General features: G+C 39.3%; 2 protein-coding genes across 3 annotated transcripts; one reads left to right on the top strand and one right to left on the bottom strand.

Moving 5' to 3' along the window:
* Positions 1 to 226: 226 nt before the first annotated feature.
* Positions 227 to 1159, top strand: LOC122016402. Its single transcript, XM_042573684.1, has one exon. It carries the CDS (start codon positions 370 to 372, stop codon positions 859 to 861), a length of 492 nt encoding a protein of 163 aa, XP_042429618.1. The 5' UTR covers positions 227 to 369; the 3' UTR covers positions 862 to 1159.
* Positions 1160 to 11947: 10788 nt separating this feature from the next.
* Positions 11948 to 16232, bottom strand: LOC122017976. Of its 2 annotated transcripts, none has more exons than XM_042575709.1 (12): positions 15480 to 16232; positions 15242 to 15341; positions 14924 to 14996; positions 14635 to 14718; positions 14385 to 14501; positions 13859 to 14266; positions 13367 to 13773; positions 13179 to 13278; positions 13028 to 13087; positions 12828 to 12914; positions 12581 to 12709; positions 11948 to 12421 (listed from the first exon to the last, which is right to left on the bottom strand). In XM_042575709.1, exons 2-12 carry the CDS (start codon positions 15322 to 15324, stop codon positions 12107 to 12109), a joined length of 1863 nt encoding a protein of 620 aa, XP_042431643.1. In that variant the 5' UTR covers positions 15325 to 15341; positions 15480 to 16232; the 3' UTR covers positions 11948 to 12106. The 2 variants fall into 2 exon arrangements, with proteins under 2 accessions (XP_042431643.1, XP_042431641.1); XM_042575707.1 differs by having other exon boundaries at positions 15242 to 15363; positions 15480 to 16229.
* Between the last annotated feature and the right edge of the window lie 6141 nt (positions 16233 to 22373).

The following is a 22373-nucleotide window of genomic DNA, read 5'->3' as shown; positions in this document are numbered from 1 at the left end:
GAACATGGAATGGGTCTCAAGACGCATACCAAAATTGGAATTGGACTTGGGTTCCATATGTATTCGAGTGTAGTGCAGTGGCGTTAGAAGGTAATATTCTTCAAGTTGGTGCACTATTTTACGGCATAAATTAGACGTCACATCACGAGCTGTTCTGTTCTGATGGCGCTCCAGCCTGTCATACCTCGTTGCGCGAGAAAATGATCGCGCCGCGTCCTCTATATCAATGCACTCTCTCGCCCAAATGCGTTCGTCTCGCCGGACAAATTAAACTAAACTAAACAGCGAGAAAGAATAACAAAGATCGGCGATTATTTTACCTCGTCCGGCGACGGTTCGATACATCGGCACCTGGTTCGCAGCTCGGCGATGGGAGCCTGCGCCTCATGCAACGCCGCGGCGATGACGGAGATGGAGGAGACGGCGAAGGTGGTGCTCCCGGATGGCGGGCTCCTCGAGTACGCCCATCCGGCGACGGCGGGTACTGTTTTGGGAAAGGACGCGGCGGGCTTCTTCGTGTGCGACGCGGACGAGATGGAGATCGGAGGGTTTGTGTCGCCGGTGAACGTCGGAGAGGAGCTCTGCCTGGGCCAGCTCTATTTCGTTCTCCCGCGGTCTGTGCTCAGCTACCCTCTCCCACCCGAGGACCTCGCGGCGCTGGCGGTGAAGGCGAGCGCGGCGCTGGCGGACGCCGCGCGGCGGCGTGGCCGTCGGGCGGTGGGCCCCCTTGTTTTTCCAGTGGATGTCGCCTGCCGGAAGCGGTCTGAGAAGGAAGATAGGGAACAGTTGCGGCGGAGGTCGCCGAGGGAAGGCAGAAGAGGGCCAAAGTTCTCGCCGGACTTGGTTGCCATTCCGGAGTAAATCGAAGCGGATCGACTTTGGTTCTGCCATGCGGTGTTCCGCACCGCGAATGATCTGGACCGTCGAGCGTCTAAATGAGCAATTTAGATCAAGGATAGAGTGAAGTAATTCATTGACGGTGAGAACGCCACGTGGCCCAATTTTTTAAAAGTCAACGGACAGCTTGATTCTAGTAAAATTTTGTACGATTTTCTCATCGGTTCGATAATGTCTCTCTCATTCTATCCATCACCGATTTTCTGAATCTAATTTGTAAGAGAGAATCATGTATCTTATCTTAAATTAATAAAATATAAGAAACATATGTGAAAAGTAATACTTTTGGTTTCTCCATGCAAATGTTTGTCTAATTGCGATGGATACGAGACAAAAACAGTATTTCTTATTAATTTCTTGATTAATTGACCGATAAATATCTTCATCGTCGATCACGCATCTAATTAAATAGTGTTACGAACACTAGGAAAATATCAGATTTTAATTTAATTCATTTAGACCGTAGCGTAGGATGCATGATATGATCAGAATTTTAAGGTGCCAACTTGCATGAAGTGTATACAATAATAAGGACCGGTAGTGGACCACTGGTCGCGGACCATCGTCTCGTCTCGATCGTAATGGTTACGTTCTAACACATCGACACGTACCCTTTGCATTCATGGTCCTTAATTAATAATGTATTGCTCGTCTTAGGATATATCATAATATTTGTCAAATTGAATATCTAAAAAATTCAATATGCGGCCAGAAAAATTCGATAACAATTCATGGCGTTGCAGTTTGCACACAGTAGTGCTACGTAGTCAATGAGATGCACGAACAGATTTTGCCGTAAAGTTAATTTTCAACGCATTTAATCAAAAGTTAGCAGCTTATCTATCCCCACAGTCGTCGTACCTGATCTCGATCGCTCCGATTCAACGAGCTAGATAATGCAAAAGAAGGTCAACGTCAAGATTCATGGCGTGGCAGTTTGCACACAGTAGTGCTACGTACGTGGTACGTTGACTTGGAAACTTTTGCAGGCAGGCACACATCTCGTGAATTGCAGTATTGCACCGATTATTTATTCGAGCCGTGGAGAGTGGAGACGACGATCGATGCCGATTCGCGGATCTGTAGATTAATTGAATTGGTCCAATACTACGATAAAGCGAATTAATTAAAGGGCGATATGGGCGTGGGCATGCACGGATTCAACGTGAACCCAGTCCATCCGAAGGCATCTAGCTAGACTTTGGTCCATGCAAATTAATTAATTCTTGAGAAGGTAGGCGTAATAAAAGTCATCGACGAAGGTGTTCAGTGTGGTAGGCTGAAGGATGGATCAGAGTACCGTAACGTACGTACGAGATCAGGCAGCGAGACCGGAGCTCCATTTGGTACGTGTGCTGCAGCAAGCTTAATTAGCTTGCACACGATATCGCCGATAATGCTAGCAAAGTTATTTTGAGGAAGAACCGACAGTACATGTAGAGATGGATCGATAATTAATTCGACGTTTTTGTTAGACCATAAACAATAAATTGCAAATCAGCAGGGAATGATCAGTTAGCCATCACAAGCAGTTGCCTGAAACTGAGATACTGTTCAACACAATAAGCTAGCTTCATCTCACCGGCCCTCCTCCATCTCCTATCATTATCGATCATTCGAACTCTCCACTCATAATGAGAGTTCATGCCAACACCAAACCAATATCTTCCCTCCCTATCGAGGGAAGATCCCTAACTATTGGAAAAAAGAATTATGGGAGAAGAAAGAAAAGAGATATGGGAGAAAAATTCACTCTAAGGGGAAGATGAGGAGAATAAAACAAATAAACTCAACTTACTTCATTCATTATAAAAAGTTACATATTTATAAACTTATTGGATAAACAATAATCTCAGATAGATTAAATCTAGATTTTTTTTTTTCTTATTTTATCTCCACGAAATTCTTATTCTTATCATGATTGTCACCTCATCAAATTTTATCTCTATCCTATCATGAATCTCATCAAGAATTGTCACCTCATCATTCTATCTCTATCCATAATATTTTATCTCTATCAAAATCAAGTTTAATTTCGAACATCCTCTCTTAAACTTGATTTTGTGACTCCAAGCAAATATCGCATCTTAATGAAGTCTTCAAATTTGATTGGCTTGTTAAAAATATCAACAACATGATCTTGAGACTTTATATATTCCACTTGCACCTCTGTTCTTGTAATGCACTCTCTGATATAGTGATACCAAGTATCAATGTGCTAGCTTCTACATGGAAGACTGAATTTTTTTCTAGTGCTATTACAGACTTGTTATGAACTCGAATCTTGGTTGTGTTGGTGCAATCATGTTCTCGAAGTTTCAATGTGTTGACAATTATTTAAGTTTAGGTTAATACGTTTAGATCTAATATGTATTATAAGTTTGCAGGAAAAGTCCTTGTAGGTCAGAAGACAGAATGCAAGGCAAGAGAAGTCCAAGGAGGTCAAGGATCAGATTCTTGGCAAAAGAAGTCCTTGTAGGTTAGAATGTACCGGATGTAAGGCAAGAGAAGTCCAAGAAGGTCAAGGATCGGAGTCTTAGCAAGAAAAGTCCTTGCAGGTCAGAAGGCTGGATGTAAGGCAAGAAAGTCCAGGGAACATGCGCTCATCTGGCATGGGGTATTTATTATAAGAAATATGTATTAATCCACTTGCTATTAATTGGGAAACCAACAATCGATTGGTAAATCGATTGAGACGCGTGGCTGTGAAACAGAGCGTTTTTGGACTGATCAGCCGATCGATTGGAGTAAACCAATCAATCGGTCGATCGATTGAGGAAGCTTCTGCGTGAAGCATAGAACGCTCTTGGATCGATCAGCCGATCGATTGGAGTAAACCAATCAATCGGCCGATCGATTGAGGAAGCTTCTGCGTGAAGCATAGAACGCTCTTGGATCGATCAGCCGATCGATTGGAGTAAACCAATCGATCGGTCGATCGATTGACAAAGCTTCTGCGCGAAGTACATAACATTCTTGGATCGATCAGCCGATCGATTGTAGTAAACTAATCGATCGGTCGATCGATTGAAGGAGTTTCTGCGCGAAGAACTCAGCATGGGTCTGAATCGATCTAGTGATCGATTGATGAATTCAATCGATTGAGAATACTGGCCCAATCGATTGAGGTTCGAACCAAATGATCTACACCGTTGACCTTGATATGATGGCGCTCAACGAATACTTTTGAATCGATTAGAAATATATCCAATCGATTCACGGCGATGATTATGTGAGAAATGGTTATATTTGAAGACGTTTAAAAGCTCAAAAATTACGCAACAAAAACTTCACCGTAAATACACTGTTCTATTGCTCTCAAGTGATAAAAAGCTCTCAAGTGCTCAAGATCTCTCAAGTGTTTAAGAACAAGTTCAAGCTCTCCTTGCCATATTTTCAAGTTGTACACTACAAAGAAGAAGCTATTCCAAGGTTGTAATCATCCTCTTCTTCTTCCTTGTAGTAGTTGTGAGTTAATTTGAGAGAGAGAGAACTGTAAATGTGTAAGGTTTCTCCACATTCGGTGTAATTCCGAGAAGGAGAAGTTCTATAGTGGAAGAGTGACGGTGATGTGGATCACATCTTTCCACTTTTTACTTTTTATATCTTTTTGGAAATATATAGGCTCGCAATCGACAAAGAGGCAACATAGAGTAAGATTATCTTGATTTTCAGTTACCTCATAAATTTTCGGTAAGCTTCTAAAGAATGTACTCTTTCACTTGAATTTTCACTTAAAGTTGATACAGATAAATTTCCTTGAGTACTTGATGTTGGTGTTACCAATAGAGTAGTAGGCTCATCTCTTGTTTGCTCCACCCTTGGTTACCCCACATCTTCTTCTTCAAAGTATGGGAAGAAGTTGTAATCTTCATTTTGAGATTGCCAATTCCATGCTTTTTCTTCATTAAATACAATATCTCGGTTGACGATTGTCTTCATAGTATTTGGACTGTATAGATTATACCTTTTTGAGTTAGTATCATAGTCAATAAAAATAAACTTCTTACTTTTATCATCTAGTTTGCTTCTTGCTTCATTAGGCACTAAACGTGGGCTATACATCCAAAAACTCTTAGATAAGAAATCTCAAGTTTCCTTCCGCTCCATGCTTCTTGTGGTGTCTTGCCCCCACACACTCGTTGTTGGTGATCGGCTGGATAAGTATGTTGCACATGCAACTGCTTCTGGCCAAATTTCCTTTGGTAGCCCCTTGCTTTTGAGAATGTTTCTTGCCATGTCAAGGATGGTTCGATTTTTTTTTTCTGCCACTCCATTTTCTTGAGGGGATATTGGAACTGTCAAAGGTCGTTGTATTCTGTTGGCATCACAAAATTCTTGAAACTTTTTTGAGGTAAATTCTCCTCGTCGATCAGAACGCATAGCTTTGATCTCGAGACTGATCTTCTTTTCTACAGTAGCTTTAAATTTCTTGAATATGCTGAAGATCACTGATTTTTTACTTCAAGTATACCCAAGTTTTCTGAGAAAAGTCATCTATGAAAAGAATGAAATAATTACTCTTACTAAGTGATCCTGTCGGGAATTTGAGAAGATTGAGCTGTCGAAATGGCGTGGCTAGAATGTTGACCAAGTCGTCATGTTCTGGAGGGGGAGTGTGATGAGCTGTCTTCTATGTTAACCAAGTCGTCAAAAGATCTCTGGTCAACACTACCTGCAAACAGGGCCCGGGTTGCCCCAGCCCCTGGCACCCTGATGCTCGAGGCAGATCCTGGCCCGGGAGGGCACCCTCTGGTGGATTAGCAAGCTGATCATAAGGATGATCGAGTCTTCATGATCCAAAAGGGTAGGTGAATATAAGCCAGATGAGGAACTTGGTCCAGAGGCGACGGCACGAAGCCAAACACAGCAGGGATCCGAAAGAAGGCACGCAGCCAGAATACAACAGCGGCACGCGGGCCGGAATATGACATGCAGGTCAGATAATACCAACAGCTCACAATCATAATAGTGGTGTGAAGGCCGAAAGACAACAACGACACAGAGGGAACTAAATAGCGGCTCGATAGCCAGAACACAATGGTGGCTCGAAGGCCAGATCAATGCCGAAAACGCACATCAATGTGGATCGAATACCGGATCAGCGTCAGAAGTGTACGACAACGTGGATAGGAGGATGACAATGGCTGTGGATGTCGTAAAGGAGGTCGTTGGCGGCAGCGGCGACTGAAAGGGGGTTGAGCCGGTGCGTGGGTCATGGCGCTGAATGCTGCTCGCTGGAGCTGCTGGCGATGCCTCGAGAAGGCGACGTGCGTTCAACCTAGGTGTAGGCATGGAGAGGGGAGATGCGGCAGGGCCACGTTGGCTGGTGAAGCGACGAGCGATGACGACTGCGTAGGCAGCGGGAGGCGCGAACGACATTGTGGCATCGCCTTGGAGAGACCTAGAGGGGTATGGGCTACCGGCATGCTGGCAAGCTCAGGCAGCAGTGGTGACTCGATGCCCAACCCTCCTTGTGTGTGAGTGGAGGCGGCGTCGATCAATGAGGCCATCAGTGTGCGTGAGAGTGGGCCTTCCGAGGGAGACTAGTGGCCAGGTGCGAGGAAGCCAGCGTCGAAAAGGGCTTCTGGCGAGAGGAGAGGCGGCGAGGTGACCCAGGCATGCGTCCTGTGGTAGTGGCGGCGAAAGAAAACCCAGTCCCCTCTCTACCTCTCGCATGATGAATAGTGCACCCCTAAAAACTAAAACCCTCCACATGTAAAAAGACCGAAATGCCCCTCTCTTTCTCCTTAATTCCTCCTAAATCACCAAGGATACATTCGCATCACTAAGTGAACTAGGCTTTATTAGACCATAAACATCTGTATATATAAGTTCAAGCGACTTTGGGCTCTTGAACTTGACTCCTTTGGAAACCTCTTCTAAATTGCTTTCCACGTAGACATGCTTCACATAATTGATCAGAATGTTTGATGCAAGATAGTTATCTCATTATCTCCTTCTTTGAAAGTAATTCTAGTTCTCCGAAATTAAGATACACAAATCAAAGATGTTATTGAAGTGATTGTAGGATCGAAAGTAATTTAGATATCTCCACATTTGCATGATATTGTCCACTTTGAGCCTAAGCCCTCATGGTTTTGCTCTTGGGCTCTCCCCAAAAGGCCTCATGCTAATGGAGATGTATTTTCTCTTTATAAACCCATTATTTTTCCCATGTGTTTTACAATATAGGACTATGTTTGCAACCCTGCAAATACAACAGTGATATCTTTATAACAAGTTTTGAGACAATTGACAACGTCATTTTAAATATTAAGCAAGAACATTCTATTTCTTGACATAGGCACCTTAGTAATTAAGAAACTAATATCATCTTTCAAGATAAGCATATTATCTTTTAGATGAATATCATATCTGATCCTGTCAGGAATCTGAGAAGACGAACCTGCCGGCGTGACGTGTCTGGAAGGTTGACCGCATCTCCATGACCCGGATGGGGAGCTGTCCTCTACGTTGACCAAGTCATCCTTATGGTCAACAGTGCCTACATCCAGTGACCGAGTTGTCCCGATCCCTGGCGGCCCGATGCTCGAGGCGGGTCCCACAAATGTATAAGTAGCCGAACATTAATGACAGAATAGTAAAATAAATACAGGAAAGGTACGATGACATACTCTGGCCCCGGGGGGGGGGGGGGGGGCCCTCGGATGGATGGATGAACTGGTTGCGGCGTTGATCGAGTCGCCGCGGCTGTGAAGGGTGGATGGATGTGAGTCAGTTGAGGAGTTGGGATCTGGGAGCGATGACATGGAATTCGGTATAACATGTGTCCACAAGGCGACATGTAAGCCAAAATATGTCCACGGCTCGCAGGCCGGAATATGACACCTACCGATGGCTCATAGGTCGCTTGATAAAAACGTCTCACAATCATACTAGTAATACAAAGGACATAACATAACGGCTCGATGGCCGGAAACACCGCGATGGATCGGATCTGCGCCGAAAGCGGTGGAGACATCGACTGTACAGCCATCGGAGTCGACTGTAGAACCGTCGGAAGAGGCGGCAGTGGCTGGGAGAGGCGGCGGGGGACACTATAGGCGGCGATGGCCGCTATAGGAGACGCCAGATGCGGGAAGAGGCGGCTATGGGCGCAGGGAACGATGTCGACCGCAGGGGGCGTCGGTGGCTGCTACAGGAGGCTGCGGTTGTGCTCCTGGGCGAGACTAGCGTGGAGAAGGGAGAGAGGAGAAGTAAGGCGACGCCCGGAACGGCTGCGTGCGTGAGGCGGAGGTGCATCTCGTGAAGAAGCTACCAACTGCGGGCTATGCATGCTGTGACAGAGAGACGGCGAAAACAGTGGCGGCCGGCGAGCAGCGGGAGATGAGGAGGAAGAAGGCCCTCTTTGTGTTGGCGGCGGCCCAAAGAAACGAACCCCCCTTTTTCTAATGGCGGCGCTGGAGTGAAAAGGAGGTAGAGGAGAGGAGGAGGGCAGCGCCGGCGGCTTCGTCGGTCGTCGGCGAAGGCTGTGAGATGGAGAAAGTTCCTCCTTGGCTGGCGGCGGAAAAAACCTCCATCTCCCATTCTCTGGTGAACAATGATCCCTATAAGCATGAAACCCTTAAATGCGAAATATCCTAAACGCCCCTCAATTTACTCCTATTTCCTATTAAGCCTCCACATCAATATCCTTTTTCCAAGAGTTGTCCTAAACTCAAAATGTTACTCTTTATATTTGGTACAGAGAAAACATTTGAGATAAATTCATGTTTTCCATTCTTCAAAAGAATGAGAATGTTACTTTTGCCTTTCACCTCGATCTTTGATTCATCTCCAATAGATACATTACTACCAATTGATTCATCAAGCTCTACCAACATGTTTCTTTTTCCACACATATGATTGCTTGCACCAGTGTTGAGATACCAAATTGTATCTTCACCTCTTTCATTATCTTTATATGCTAGCAGTAGGGTGCCATCTTCTTCTTTTAATTCCTTTCTTCCATATAATTTGCTCTTTAATATACTTTATTCTTGGATGATCTATATTTTTTAGCATAATGCTCAAATTTGTCACAATTGTAACACTTAACTTAAAATTTATCATACCTTGAGTTTGTGTACCCTCTTCCACATCCTCTTGTTGAATTTTTTCCTCTTTCATTGTTGTTGTTGGAAGCCCATCCTTGCTCATTAGCACAACCTCGCCCGTATCCATGACCTCTTCCACGGTGACTTCTATTGTTACTGAAGCTTTCATCTTTCTTTGTTTGTTGAAGAGTCGTCTTTAGAAGTTGTTGAGTAATGTTTCATTTATCTTCTTCTTTTCTTCATGAGCTTGTAATGAACCTAGGAGTTGCTCTATCGTCATGACTTATAGATCCTTGATCTTTTCGATGATAGTTGTAATGCTATCAAATTTTGAATCCAGTGATCGAAGAATTTTCTCAATGATAGTTATTTATTCTAGTTTCTCACCATTTTTCTTTAGTTGATTGAAAATGGTAGAGACTCTGAAAAAATAATCAGACACCAACTCACTTTCCTTCATACGAAGAGCATCAAATTGACTTCTTAATGTCTAGAGTCATACCTTTTTTACTTTTTCTTCTCCTTGAATGAGACTTGGAGCTTTTCCCATGCTTGTTTGGCTGAAATAGCACTTAAGATTTTCTCAAAACAATTCTCATCTAAAACATAATAAATGAGGAAGAAAGCCTTCTTGTCTCTCTTTTTTAAATCTCTCTGACTGTTATTTTCAGTTAGAGATAACGTCGAGTCATCACGCGACTCAATGTAGTCTTTTTCTATAACCTCCCAAACATCATGAACTTCAAGAAGCACCTTCATCTTAATACTCCCATTATCATAATTACTCACCTTGAGTATTGGAAAAAAGAATTATGAAAGAAGAAATAAAAGAAGAATTATGAAAGAAGAAATAAAAGAGATATAGGAGAAGAATTCACTCTAAGTGGAAGATGAGGAAAATAAAATAAATAAACTCAATTTACTTCATTAATTGAAAAAAGATACATATTTATAACTTATTGGATAAGCATTAATCTCATATACATTGAATCTAGATTTTTGTTCTTTATTTTATCTCCACAAAACTCTTATTCTTATCATGATTATCACCTCATCAAATTCTATCTCTATCCTATCACGAACTCTCATCAAAAATTACCATCTCATCATTCTATCTCCATCCATAATAATTTATCTCTATTAAAATCTTAAAATCAAATTTAATTTCCAACCCTAACTTGTGATGTTGATCCATTGTCGTGCTCCACATGTTCGTTTGCTTGCTTGCTACGAGGCTCAGGAGTTGCTTGACGTTGGAGATTCAGAATGGTTAATTGACGGATCAGAATTCGGATCTACCACTCCTAATCAACGGGTCGGATCCATGGCTATTTTTTCTACAGGTTCTGCTAGTAGACAGTGGCGTAGCCAGGATTTTAGACCAGTAGGGGCAATTTTTAAAATTTTAAATATTAGTATAGATCAATTTTCACTCTCTAATAGTTTAAATTTCGAATTCAATAAGTTAAACATGAACTCAAATTTAAAATATTTTTAGTTTAACCCTTGATTTTAGTTAAAACTGTTGGATCGAAAAAAATTTAGATATCTCCACAATGATATGATATTGTCCACTTTGGGCCTAGGCCCTCATGGCTTTGCTCTTGGACTCACCCCAAAAGACCTCATTCCAATGGAGATATCATGCATCATGCCTAGTGTCTGGTTCTCTTGATCCGGACATGGAGCCCCTACTTCTTCGTTCGAGGTCAACATTCCACCCACGTGGTTCGATTGGGCTCTTATACCAATTGTTAGATCGAAAAGAATTTAGATATCTCCACAATGACATGATATTGTCCACTTTGGGCTAGGCCCTCATGGCTTTGCTCTTGGGCTCACCCCAAAAGGTCTCATTCCAATGGAGATATCATGCATCCTTTTAAACCCATGATCTTTCCCATGTGTTTTCAATGTGAGACTATGTTTGCAACCCCAACAAAAACAATTATCTGTCAATCCACAGACCTCATCTACGACTCAAAGTCAAAGAATCAATTAGGTGGAAAAGACAGAGGAGAAGGATGTAATAGAGGGGAAGATGACCTATTTGAAGTAGGTATATCTCATATTTTCTTAAAATACCTCGACATTCATATTTCACCTAATTTATCGTTAGAATAATATTTTAAACACATAATTACTTAATTTAATGACTATCTTTTTTCCAGCCATTCAAAAATAATAATAAAATTGATAGTAAACAAATAACATACTTGACTAGCAAATAAAAACATGAATATGAAAATTTGACACTATATATTTTTTTAGCACTTAAATTTGTAACGAAAAAGATTAAAAAAGAAAATTTTACCATAATCAAAACGTATTTGCTGTGGAGAATTGGTGTAGCGACGATAACGAAACTCGTAGCAAACAATGGCAGAGCTGGCAATAATATTGTGTGGTGACAATAATGTGGGCGGTAATGACAGAGGGGAAAACACAAGGAAAAAATAAAAAATACGATAGTGAAGACAAATAAAAAAAATGGGAGAAAGAGGCGAAAAAGAAATCAGGAGAGAGAAAAAAAATAAAACATGATTAGTTTTTCATTAGATTTCTTTAGTATAAAAGTCCAAAGAATTTTAAAATTTATAATTAAGTCTTTTTATTTTTTTTCTCAATGTATAATTTTTTTTCTCAAATTTCAAGGGGTGCGATTATATCCCCAAAGCTTCACCTAGCTACGCCCCTACTAGTAGAAGAGTAAAGATAGAAATTATTTATTCATTTTTACACAAAGCAAGATTGTCCCAAAACGCATGCAAAACAATTTATTTTAATTTCAATTGTTTGAAATTTACTTTTCAAAGACATTCTCATAAATAATTTTTTATTTTATAAGAAAATTAGAAATTTGAGATTCTTATAATAAATGCACATTACCTTTTTAAGGTAGATTATTGTGAGTATTATATATTCCTATTTTGGAAAACAAGTAGAAACCTATGCACATTATATTGTTTGATGGAATTTCATTCCACAACTTCCACAAGCCTGATCTGAATTATATTATGCACATTTAATACATTGCAAGCTTCTCAATATACAACAGTATGATCTTCTTCTTTTTTGTACAAAAAAAAAAAAGAAAAAAGAAAAAGGAATGGAATGATACTGTCATGACACCACAACTCATTCTGTTCTCAATTTATCTGTGGAAATGCCAAGTCTCTTGAAAGCAAATACCTAAAATTGAAGTTGTGAGACACCCATTCAATTATCTTCTTGGATTTGCTCTGTTGGCATCTCTGCATTGCCATTCTGAGAGTCTCAGGGAGGTAACACTGGATCATATCAACCAGTGTTTGGGTGCCTAACTTTGTGTCTTTGGCATATGAACCTATGATCCTCGGCAGAATGATCTTCTCTTCTTCCCAAATGCCAACTGTCGCGCGAATGTACTCTTCTTTAGCTGATTCAAGCTGCTCGAACAACCTATCGCAAGTATATACACGGACCTGGAAATAAAAAACTCAGCATCCTTTAGCTAGTCAAAGAATGGCATTAAACTTAAAACTGTCAGTGTGTTTTAAAATGCAACATTGCTCCAGACTGACTAAAAGGCCTCCTTGAACAAAAACTGTCTTTAACTAATGATATGTGATTAAAAAGTCTACCGCGGGGTCGGAATGGCTTCCCGAACAAAGTGCAAAATGAAGAAGAGGTTCTGGTTGATCAATCGCATAGCCTTGCCAGACGTCTTTAGCCTTTTGCTTGAACCTTGGGTAGAGCAACATCCTAAGCCACTGCAAGAACAACAGACTGTAATTAAGCCTCACAATGTTTTACAAGCTTAGTTTCGACAAAGAAAAGCTAAGTGACTAAGAAAATTTCGAGCAAACTGATTGAGCTTGGTCTATATACCTGCCCTGTATAGTGTGTTTTGCAACCAAGAATGTAACCTTGTATCATGGCAGCATTCAAGGATCGACCGCCAATGTTGCACATAGCCTGCAATAAATTAAACAAAAAACAAATAAATTAAGTAGCAACTTGTTTCTCTTTTTTCACAGAAACAATGCTTGCCTTATTGTTCTCCTAAAAATCATTGAATTGCTATGTACCTTAATGAACAAAGAAGTTCTTTTCACATTACCCTCTGGAATTCCATGTTCTATATGTGCCTGAAGAGCATGGAAAATCATTCATAAGGTGAAAATATATTCATACACTACCATGAGATGATGGAGAAAATTAGGCAAGGAGAGTAATTACATGCATGATTATTGCATTGTGGACATTTATCCAAAAAGCAAGCTTCTCATCATTTTTTAGTTTCCTTGGATCGACTCTCTCCACTCGATGAAGGATCAACCTACCATAGCATTTGAAAATTCATACCTATCTAAAAAATTGAATCATAAGAATATAACACCTTTTGCATTGTAAATCATTCAACCCACTTGTAATTGCATAGCATGTCTTCAACATCCTTGAGTCTCCGACGATCCCTACAAATTAAGGGCACCTCCACCATAGCATTGTATGGTCCACTGAACTCTTTCAGTCCTTCAACCCGAAATGGATTAACCAATCGTGAATCCAGAGTGGATTCTCTTTTATAGCCAGGACTCCACATATCTCCCAAGTACTGAGGAGACAGTGCACTCATGGAAGAGAAGGATGAAGTCGGAGAGGATGAAAGACCATGATAAACCAAAGGTGGATCGGCAAGTTTGCAATATATAGCAGCCATACATCTAACCATGTCTTCTGAAAGTTTATTAGGCGTGTCTGCAACATGATCAGCAATACTAGTCCCAAGGTATTCAGCCAAGCTAATCACCCCAGAATTATCATTTTGTTGCTCCTGCTCAATGAAATTAATTCATGCAATTAGGATAAAATATCTTTACTCAGTTTTTGTTTGCAATTGAAACACTAAATCTGCTTGCCTCATGAAAAAACAAAGGTTGAGAATGGAATGAGTCGAGAGCTCTTGCTAGGCTATCTTCTGAAGGAGATATCCTAGCAGAAGAAATTGCACGGTGAGAAAGCGAAGAATGGCTGCGGTGGACACTAGAACCAAGTAGCTTGTCTTGGCACTTGAGTTCAAAATCATCATTCGCTGTGCGGGTAATCAATTTCTGAGTTACTTCAGATCGACTCAATGGAGCTCTTGATTTTCCTTTAGTAGGCAAGGGCTTAAGTTTTGCAGATTCATGAAGCAACTCTGATTCGGAACTCAATTTAGTCATTGGCTGATTATTGAAAGCTCTACGATAAAGTGACAACAGATACTGCTCCAGATGCATAACCTCTAACTCTAATACGGCTATCTCCCTTATCAGTTCCTTTGTTGGCTGATAACATGAGTAATTTTAGATGCATCAGCAGATAGAAGTTAACAAAGCATAGCTAAACATCTTCTCGTGTTAAGTTATTCCTTCTTAAGTGTAACTTTATTAGCAATTCAGATACCTTTGGCATGGAAATTTCTTTTGAGGCACAAACTGCAGAAGAACTATATCCTAATGCTTTTTCAAGAGCATATCTCATTGTGAGTTGATCCTGTAATCGCTTTTCAAGTTGCAAAATCTGCAGCATACCAACGAGAAGTCAATGTTATCTAAATCAATTAATTTAGCTTAGCTATCAAGTTAATTGCCAGTAAAATTGTCGTGTACATTATCTAACCGAACAAACACCAGACGCAATTTAGCAGCAGTACCTCTTGCTTCAACGTGCTGTGGACCTTAGCTCCTGGTGGTGTATCGTCCTCAATCCGGCCGTCACCATTGGGCTTTCCATTAAGCTTCAACGTAGAGAAGCACCATTAAAGTTTTACTCAAACGGACAACAATAATAGTCTTCTCTAATAATAAGAAATAACAGCTCATATATCACCACATATAATACATTTATGGAGTATCAACCAAATTCTACAATTGCTTGAGTTATTAAAGCAAACAGAAAAGAGAAATCAAGAGAGATTGAAGTATCCATGTGATTCTACTTACTGCTTTAGCATTATTATGGGTTGCTCCAGAGAAAGGGTTCAGTTCATCTTCTCCATTACTCTTCTGGGTATCACTGGCATTCAGACCAGAAATCATGAGGAAATATAATTATTAAGAAGTACTGAATGCCAAATATTTATGAGGAAAAGAAAAAAGAAAGCCATAAAGCTACTAGAAACAGTTCCCCCATTCACCACCAGCATTGACACTTCCCACTTTCCCAAATAACCTTGGCGTTCTTCAAGCACCAGCGGAAAAGAACGTAGAAAGAGATAAATAAATCAGCAGCAGTAGATTTTCAAAGGGGAATAGGTGTACCTCTCGGAGCGGTTGTGCCCTGAAGGCAGCCTGTTAGAGTGCATTTCCTCCAAAAGGTGGCCTTGGCGTTTCTCGTCCTGCATTTTTACCTCAACCCTCCCTTCAAATTCCATAAGCATGATCTATTAGTACACGAGGCAGAACTTGGGGTGAGCGCATAGCATTTGGGGGCAATGCAACAAAATCAAATGGCAAAGGCAACCCATGTTTAATTCGTGAGCTAGGAGACGAGAGTCACCTAAAGATGTAGCTGAAAAAGGACCAGAGACAGTGACACAATGAACGAATGGGTCTCGAGACAAACTCCAGCTACCACTGAGTACAACAACTCCTCCTCTGGACAAATGAAGCACAACCACACCATAGACCAAACAACCAAACAAAAAAATTGGAGGATTTGAGCCTGAAGACGGACGGTAACAGTCCAAGTGCGTGCAGTACTGCAGTGTGTTTGATATGTGTTTTTAAAGGCCCCAAAAAACTGACACACCAATCAAGAGTAGTTCAACTTTTCTGCTTCTATCTGAGAAGTAAATGTTGGACCCTTTTTTTGAAAGTCATACAAGCGCAATAAATGTCAAAGTCCTTACCACACTTTTTTTTTCCCTTCTTTCCAGGAATCCTGACATAACAAGTTGCATGTTGATCTATTGGACTCATTCACTTATGCATGTTTTTCAAAAGATAATACAATCTTAGGATACGCCAAACCATTAGAAGTATTTCTTATGAATTGATACTGACTAGAAATTAGAGCATCAGCAAGTATCGAGATAAAGCTCAATGTTTGTGCACTAATTCAAAAGAAACAATAAAGAAATACGCCTTGTCCTCACTAAACTGCCACTCTTCTCTGGTGAAGAATGGATTAGAGCCAAGATAGACATGGCCCGGAGCAAGGTTTCTCAGCAAAAACGGACAAAAAGCGGTTTGTCCAGGGACTGTAAAGAAGCACGTTAAAGGGGAGACCTATACATAAGCAAGCCTCAAAAGGGATGAAAGTGAAGAGGGAAAGTGGCACTGGTTTGTCAAATGATACTCCTATTTGGGTTTTCCTCTTGTTTTTTGACCAATTCTCTTTTAATATGTTGTCCTCTGTTACAAATAGCTTAATGCTTGTCAAAGAATCACTCTTCTTTTTTTAAATAATTGATGAAGTATCGATGCACAAGGGGTCGGTGTGCGAACAAAGTGGTCCGCCTCCACACTTCCCTTTTCTTCCTCTGGTTAAGGGAAAAGGGAAAAGCTTTTGCCTTTTCTAGTGCGAGCCGGCATGAGTGATAGGTCTTACTGTCATCAACCATTCAACAACCTATGGCACCGCAAGTGGTAGAGAGTATTATTCTATGTGAGCCAGATAAGATAATCCAACAATAGAAGAACTGATGCAAATAATTTATCTGAGAAAGATATGTTTATCTTCTGCAATCATGCATGCAGAGTGTGTGTATACAGGGCTGTTTAGTCACTTAGAATATTGAGATAATGAGATTGCAAAGATGGTAGCTTCTAATTTAACTGTTCAGATAGTTTTAATTTTTCCTGTCATGAAATTACCAACTTTGTTTGTATTAGTGGAAACTTTCTATATTTATTTTTCCTTCAGACAGGAAGGAGAGTCTGCTTATTTATACAAAATAAATCATTTATTGCATCTTCATGAACGCAAATATAAACTCATATGACTTTGTTCAATGATAGGATACTGTATACATAACCAGAAAAAACAGAGTTTATGACTATGTTTACAGATTTAAAAGACTTAAACCTCCTCTCGCAATTACAGCTTTTGAGATTCTCAAGTGGGAGTCTAATTCATTACACAAAAGATAGATCTGTTATTTTAACATTTCTAATACCGGTCTCATAGATATGATGCAAAATAAATACATATTTGTTAGGTATATGATGGAATGACTATAGAAAGTCAGTATTATATCATAAATATCATATGTTTATGATGTATCAATATTTATAAAATAATAAATTTTGTTGGTCAGAATCTGGCCAGTTAGAAATGAATTATAATGTATGTACATGCATGTAATTAATATATAAATATGATATTACTAAAATATCCTTGTACATACATGTATACATGTATTCTGACTGGTCATATTTTAATTATTTAGTACTATCCTTCACAAAAACATACCTAAGGGCATCTCTAATACAAGGTTTATGAGAGGTTTGTAAAATTAAAAAAGTTGAATAAAAAATCTTAGAATCATTATAAAGGTGAGGTTTGAGATTTGTAGTTTAAGAGCAATAGTGAAAATACAAATCTATTCTTTTGTATTAAATTTGATGCAATATGCATGAAGTTATTTAACTCATGCTATGATATGGATCATAAGAAAGTTCATTTAGAATTTTAACCATTGAAAATATTTCAATAAATTTTCATATTATTGATATGACATATTAAAATTTTAAAAAAAAATTCATTTAAAATTTTAACTATTGGAGATGTTCTAGGATGGAGATCAATTAATATAAGCGCAAAAGCCTGACAGACATGCTCGTGCTCGTGGTTTCATGTAATAATTGGAAAATGCACCCATTAATGCAATTGGTTAATCTATTAATAAGAAGAAGACAAGGAGAATCAGGTCCAACTATTTAAATTTATTTTAATTTAAAAGCTCTTAATTAAGATTAGCATATGCATGCATGCATGCAAAAGAAGCCTTTATTCATGCATCTGTTCAGTGGAAGAAACCACAACTCCATCTAGTTTTCTGTGACCCTTTTTTTTACAGCAAGGTCAAAGCTTATAGCTAGAATCCTTTTAATTAGTTTTATCGAGGACAAAATTAAAAGGCTATTAATTTATATATATATATATATATATATATATATATATACAATGATGATATCCTGCGGGACTTCATTTCCGTGCTTGTGCGCGACTGCAGAAAATGAAAGTCGACATGGCTTATTTTATTTCCTTCTTTTCCTTAGCCATTACGTGGCTTTATTTGATGTTTCTTTTATTTGACTTATACAATGCTTTGCTTTTTCACAGAACGTCGCGCACAACTCTCTTCGGCAAGGAAAAACGACGAAGCTAGGGCACGCCGTCCTCGCCGCGAAGCTTCGCCGCGAAGTTGTTCTCTCGCCCGCAAAGCTTCGTAGCGAAGCTAGGGTAGCGAGGCGACGCTCTCTGTGCTCATCAACTCTCACAGCGACGAAGCGAAGCTCTACATTCTCGCCCCGACGCTCGCCGCATCCTCTCACAGCGAAGCTTTCCCTCCCTGTGCGGTGTCCTCTTCCCTCGACGGTGAAGCTTCGTAGCGAAGCTAGGGTAGCGAGGCGACTGCAGCAAAGTTTCTCCTTCATTGTTCCGGCTCACCGTCATTTCCTCTCCAGGCATATAGGGTTTTCTATCGACTTCTAGCCCTAGTTTCGCCCCTCTATGTGAGACTCCTATACCTCATTTCTATTTGCAATTCATTTTTCTTGACATGTATCTAAAGGATCACACTGTTTCAATTTTCATGCGACTTTAGAAGATCCATTTTTCTTACCCATTCCTAAATGAAATGATACAAAGCTTAATATTAAAATTTATGTTTTTGTTTAGCAACTTGACAGCTAATCACCATGGCAGATAATTAATAGTAAGATTCAAGATGAGTTTGGGCAATCCGGTGGTTAACAACTGATTTTGGTTAACGATTCAATTGAGATTTTTAGCTACTTATAATTGAGGAAATGTGCAATTTTATAATATTTCTTTTTCTTTACTAAGAGTCCTTACATCAATTTGTATTCGTTATATAAAAAGTCACATCTGCTTTTCTAGCAACTGATTGTGTTTTTTTTTTGTCTTATTGTTATCTTTGTGTTTTTGTTCGGGTTGCATGCATGAGCTTGAAGTATCACTCTTACAATATTTTTTCTGGCTATTTGATAATGATATGCAGAATTTCATTTCATCTACATCTGAAATTTCTTAGCAATGGGTGAAAATCATAGTGAAGATCAGCTATACATTCCTCAAGTTGCAGATGATCGAAAGCCAAAAAATGGGATGGAATTCTCATCAATAGATGAGGCTTTTTTATTCTATAACCAATATGCACGCGAATCCGGATTTAGTGCCAGGATAAATAGTAGCAAGAAAAATAAGATAACAAATGAGGTTGTGTGGAAAACATTTGTATGCTTTAAAGAAGGACATACGGATGATCAACGGAATAAACAAGCAAAGGGTGATCAACGGACAAGGGAAAGAACACGTGGTGAAGTTAGAACTGGTTGTAAGTCAAAGATTTCACTTGTCAAGAAACAAACTGGATCTGCATGGGTTGTCACTAATTTCACAGAAGGTCATAATCATCCACTTTCGACTCCTTCAAAGATGCATTTGCTACGCTCACATCGTACTGTTTCAGCAGCAAAAAAAGCATTGACTCAACGGTTTTCAGAAGCCAATGTGCCAACTTGCCAACAAATGCGATTATTAGAGATAGAATATGGAGGGCCCGAGCAAGTAGGATGTACAGAAAGAGATATTAGAAATTTTGAGAAAGAGCTAAGGGATGAACAAAAAGGTATCGATGCTGAAACACTAATCGAGCTATTTGCATCTGAGAAAGAGAAAAATCCAGCTTTTTTCTTTGAATACCAGACTGATTCAGATAACAGATTCAGTAGATGTTTTTGGGCTGATCATGTATCAAGAACGGCATATAGTGTATTCGGTGATGTGGTTGTATTTGATACAACATATAACACCAACAAATATGGGTTGATTTTTGCACCATTTGTAGGAGTGAATCATCATCACCAGACAATTATTTTTGGTTGTGGCTTTATAAGTGATGAGAAGACTGAATCTTTTGTATGGCTGTTTAACAAGTTCATAGAAGCCATGCCTAAAGGTGCACCAAATGTGATTATCACTGATCAGGATCCTGCTATGACAAAAGCCATTGCCCAAGTTTTCCCTCAAACAGTGCACCAATATTGTCTGTGGCACATACTGAACAAATTTCCAGAAAAATTGCATCCTTTGACTTTTCGTGACTACTATCAAAGTATAAATAATGTTATTAGAAATTCTACAACGCCTGATGAATTTGAGAATTCATGGGAAGAGGTTATCAAGTGTGCTAATTTAGAGAAAAATGATTGGTTATCTTTGATGTATCAATTGCGACATAAGTGGGTGCCAGCTTATTTTAGTCATGTATTTTGTGCTGGAATGTCAAGTAGTCAGAGATCTGAAGGCTCTCATGCTTTTTTCAAGAGATATGTCTCAAATAAAAACTCATTGATGGACTTTATCACCCGTTTCAATAGGGCACTGAGACACCAAAGACACAATGAATTAGTTGCAGATCATATTGATATGAATGAGCATCCTAGGATTAAGACAAATTGGCCAATGGAATCTCAAATGGTTAAGTTGTATACAAAAAAAAAATGGGTGGAGTTTCAAAGTGAAATGAGTGAGAGTCATGGTTATTATGTGCAAGAAGTATTTATAGGACTTGACTCAGTTGTTTATCATGTGATGAATTTTCAAAGTTGTTCTTCCTCCAAACCAAGGGTTCTCACGCATGACAAACAGAGGGATAACATATCCTGTAGCTGTAGGAAATTTGAGTTTGATGGCATTCCATGCAGGCATATGTTAGCTTTTTTTCGTATCAACCAGGTGTTTCATTTGCCTGATAAGTATATACTCAAACGATGGACACGAGATGCAAAGGTTGGAGCAATATATGCTTTGGGGGTGCAAAGTTTTATTGATGATCCAGATAGGGTTTTGATGTCAAGGCACTCAAGGTTATCTTATAAAGCTTCAGTATTAATTGATGATGCATCTTTGACAGATGAGGGGACAAACTTCTTGGATGAGCAATTAGATTGTATTTACAATAAAATTCAAGAGATGAATATTAGTAAAACATGTGACAATAGAGGTCAAAGGAAGAAATCTATGGATGAGTCCCCTAATATTATTGATCCTTCTTTAGTAAGAACAAAGGGATGTGGGAAGAGATTGAAATCATCAAAGGAGAAGTCAACCTCAAAGTCCCGGTTATGTCGTGGATGTGGGCATCGAGGTGTGTCACATGACAAGCGCAATTGCCCCATTTTACAACAAGGGTATGTGTCGATTAATTCTCCATTTGTATAATAATTTTATTTGCAAATCATCTTTTATTAAATATGTATATTTGACATGGTGTTGATTGTCAGATCAACTTTGGATAATCATCATAACAGCGATGATGACACATATGAAGAAGAATTGGCATCTATAGCAGGCAAGTACTATTAAAGTTTAATTTAAAGTTAGTGGTTGATTGATTGAGATATTAAAATTAATAATTGTCTTTATTATTGTAGGTTCTAACAATATTCGTTAGCAAATAAGAAAGTAGGTAGGCATCATTCTACAATTGGTACAATTGGTTTGTCCATGATGTTTTTTACAAGGATTAAATATTTGGCATTATTTAGATTTGGCATAATTAATTGTTGATTGATTGATGCAGAAACCGAAACAAGCTTCAGTTGGTGATGCAGAAATAGAAACATTTGAGCGAGCTGTTTTGAACTCTTTACTTATTTCTTATTTCTGTATCTATTTAAACAAGCAATTGATACTTTTCACCTTTGATTAGACTATTTTGAACTCTTTAAGCATTTCTGTCTTTAAGCATTTCTGTATGGAAAGTGGATGTTGCTATTTAAATTTGTCAATGTAAATTTCATCAAAAATTGCTCCAATTGTTGTCAGTCTTTGCAAATTTATTTTGAGACTAGTAGATTAATAGCAACAGGTAACTCTATCTGTACCCTGCGGGACTTAGAGAATGCGCTGTGCAGACTGCTGTGATGGCAGGTATGAATTACATTAATTAAAAGTTTTTGAAATCTATAGCAGCTGAATTTGTTATCTGTTGCTTTGTTATGCAGACTGTTGTGCTGGCAGGTATGCTGTGCAGACTGCATATCTGTTGCTTTGTTATGCTTCTTCACTATCATTTGAGGTGATCCAAAGGCTGCCAATTTTTCCCTCGCCTCACAGTCATCCAAGTCAATTGAAGATGCTGGTAAATTCATTTTTCTCTCCTATTATTTCCATCCAAGTGGACACGGTTCAATTATT

This window comes from Zingiber officinale, chromosome 8B (genome assembly GCF_018446385.1).
Source record: "Zingiber officinale cultivar Zhangliang chromosome 8B, Zo_v1.1, whole genome shotgun sequence".
NCBI classification, from domain to species: domain Eukaryota; kingdom Viridiplantae; phylum Streptophyta; class Magnoliopsida; order Zingiberales; family Zingiberaceae; genus Zingiber; species Zingiber officinale.
Note: the sequence above shows the minus strand (reverse complement) of the source record. Positions and strands in the feature narration are given on the sequence as shown.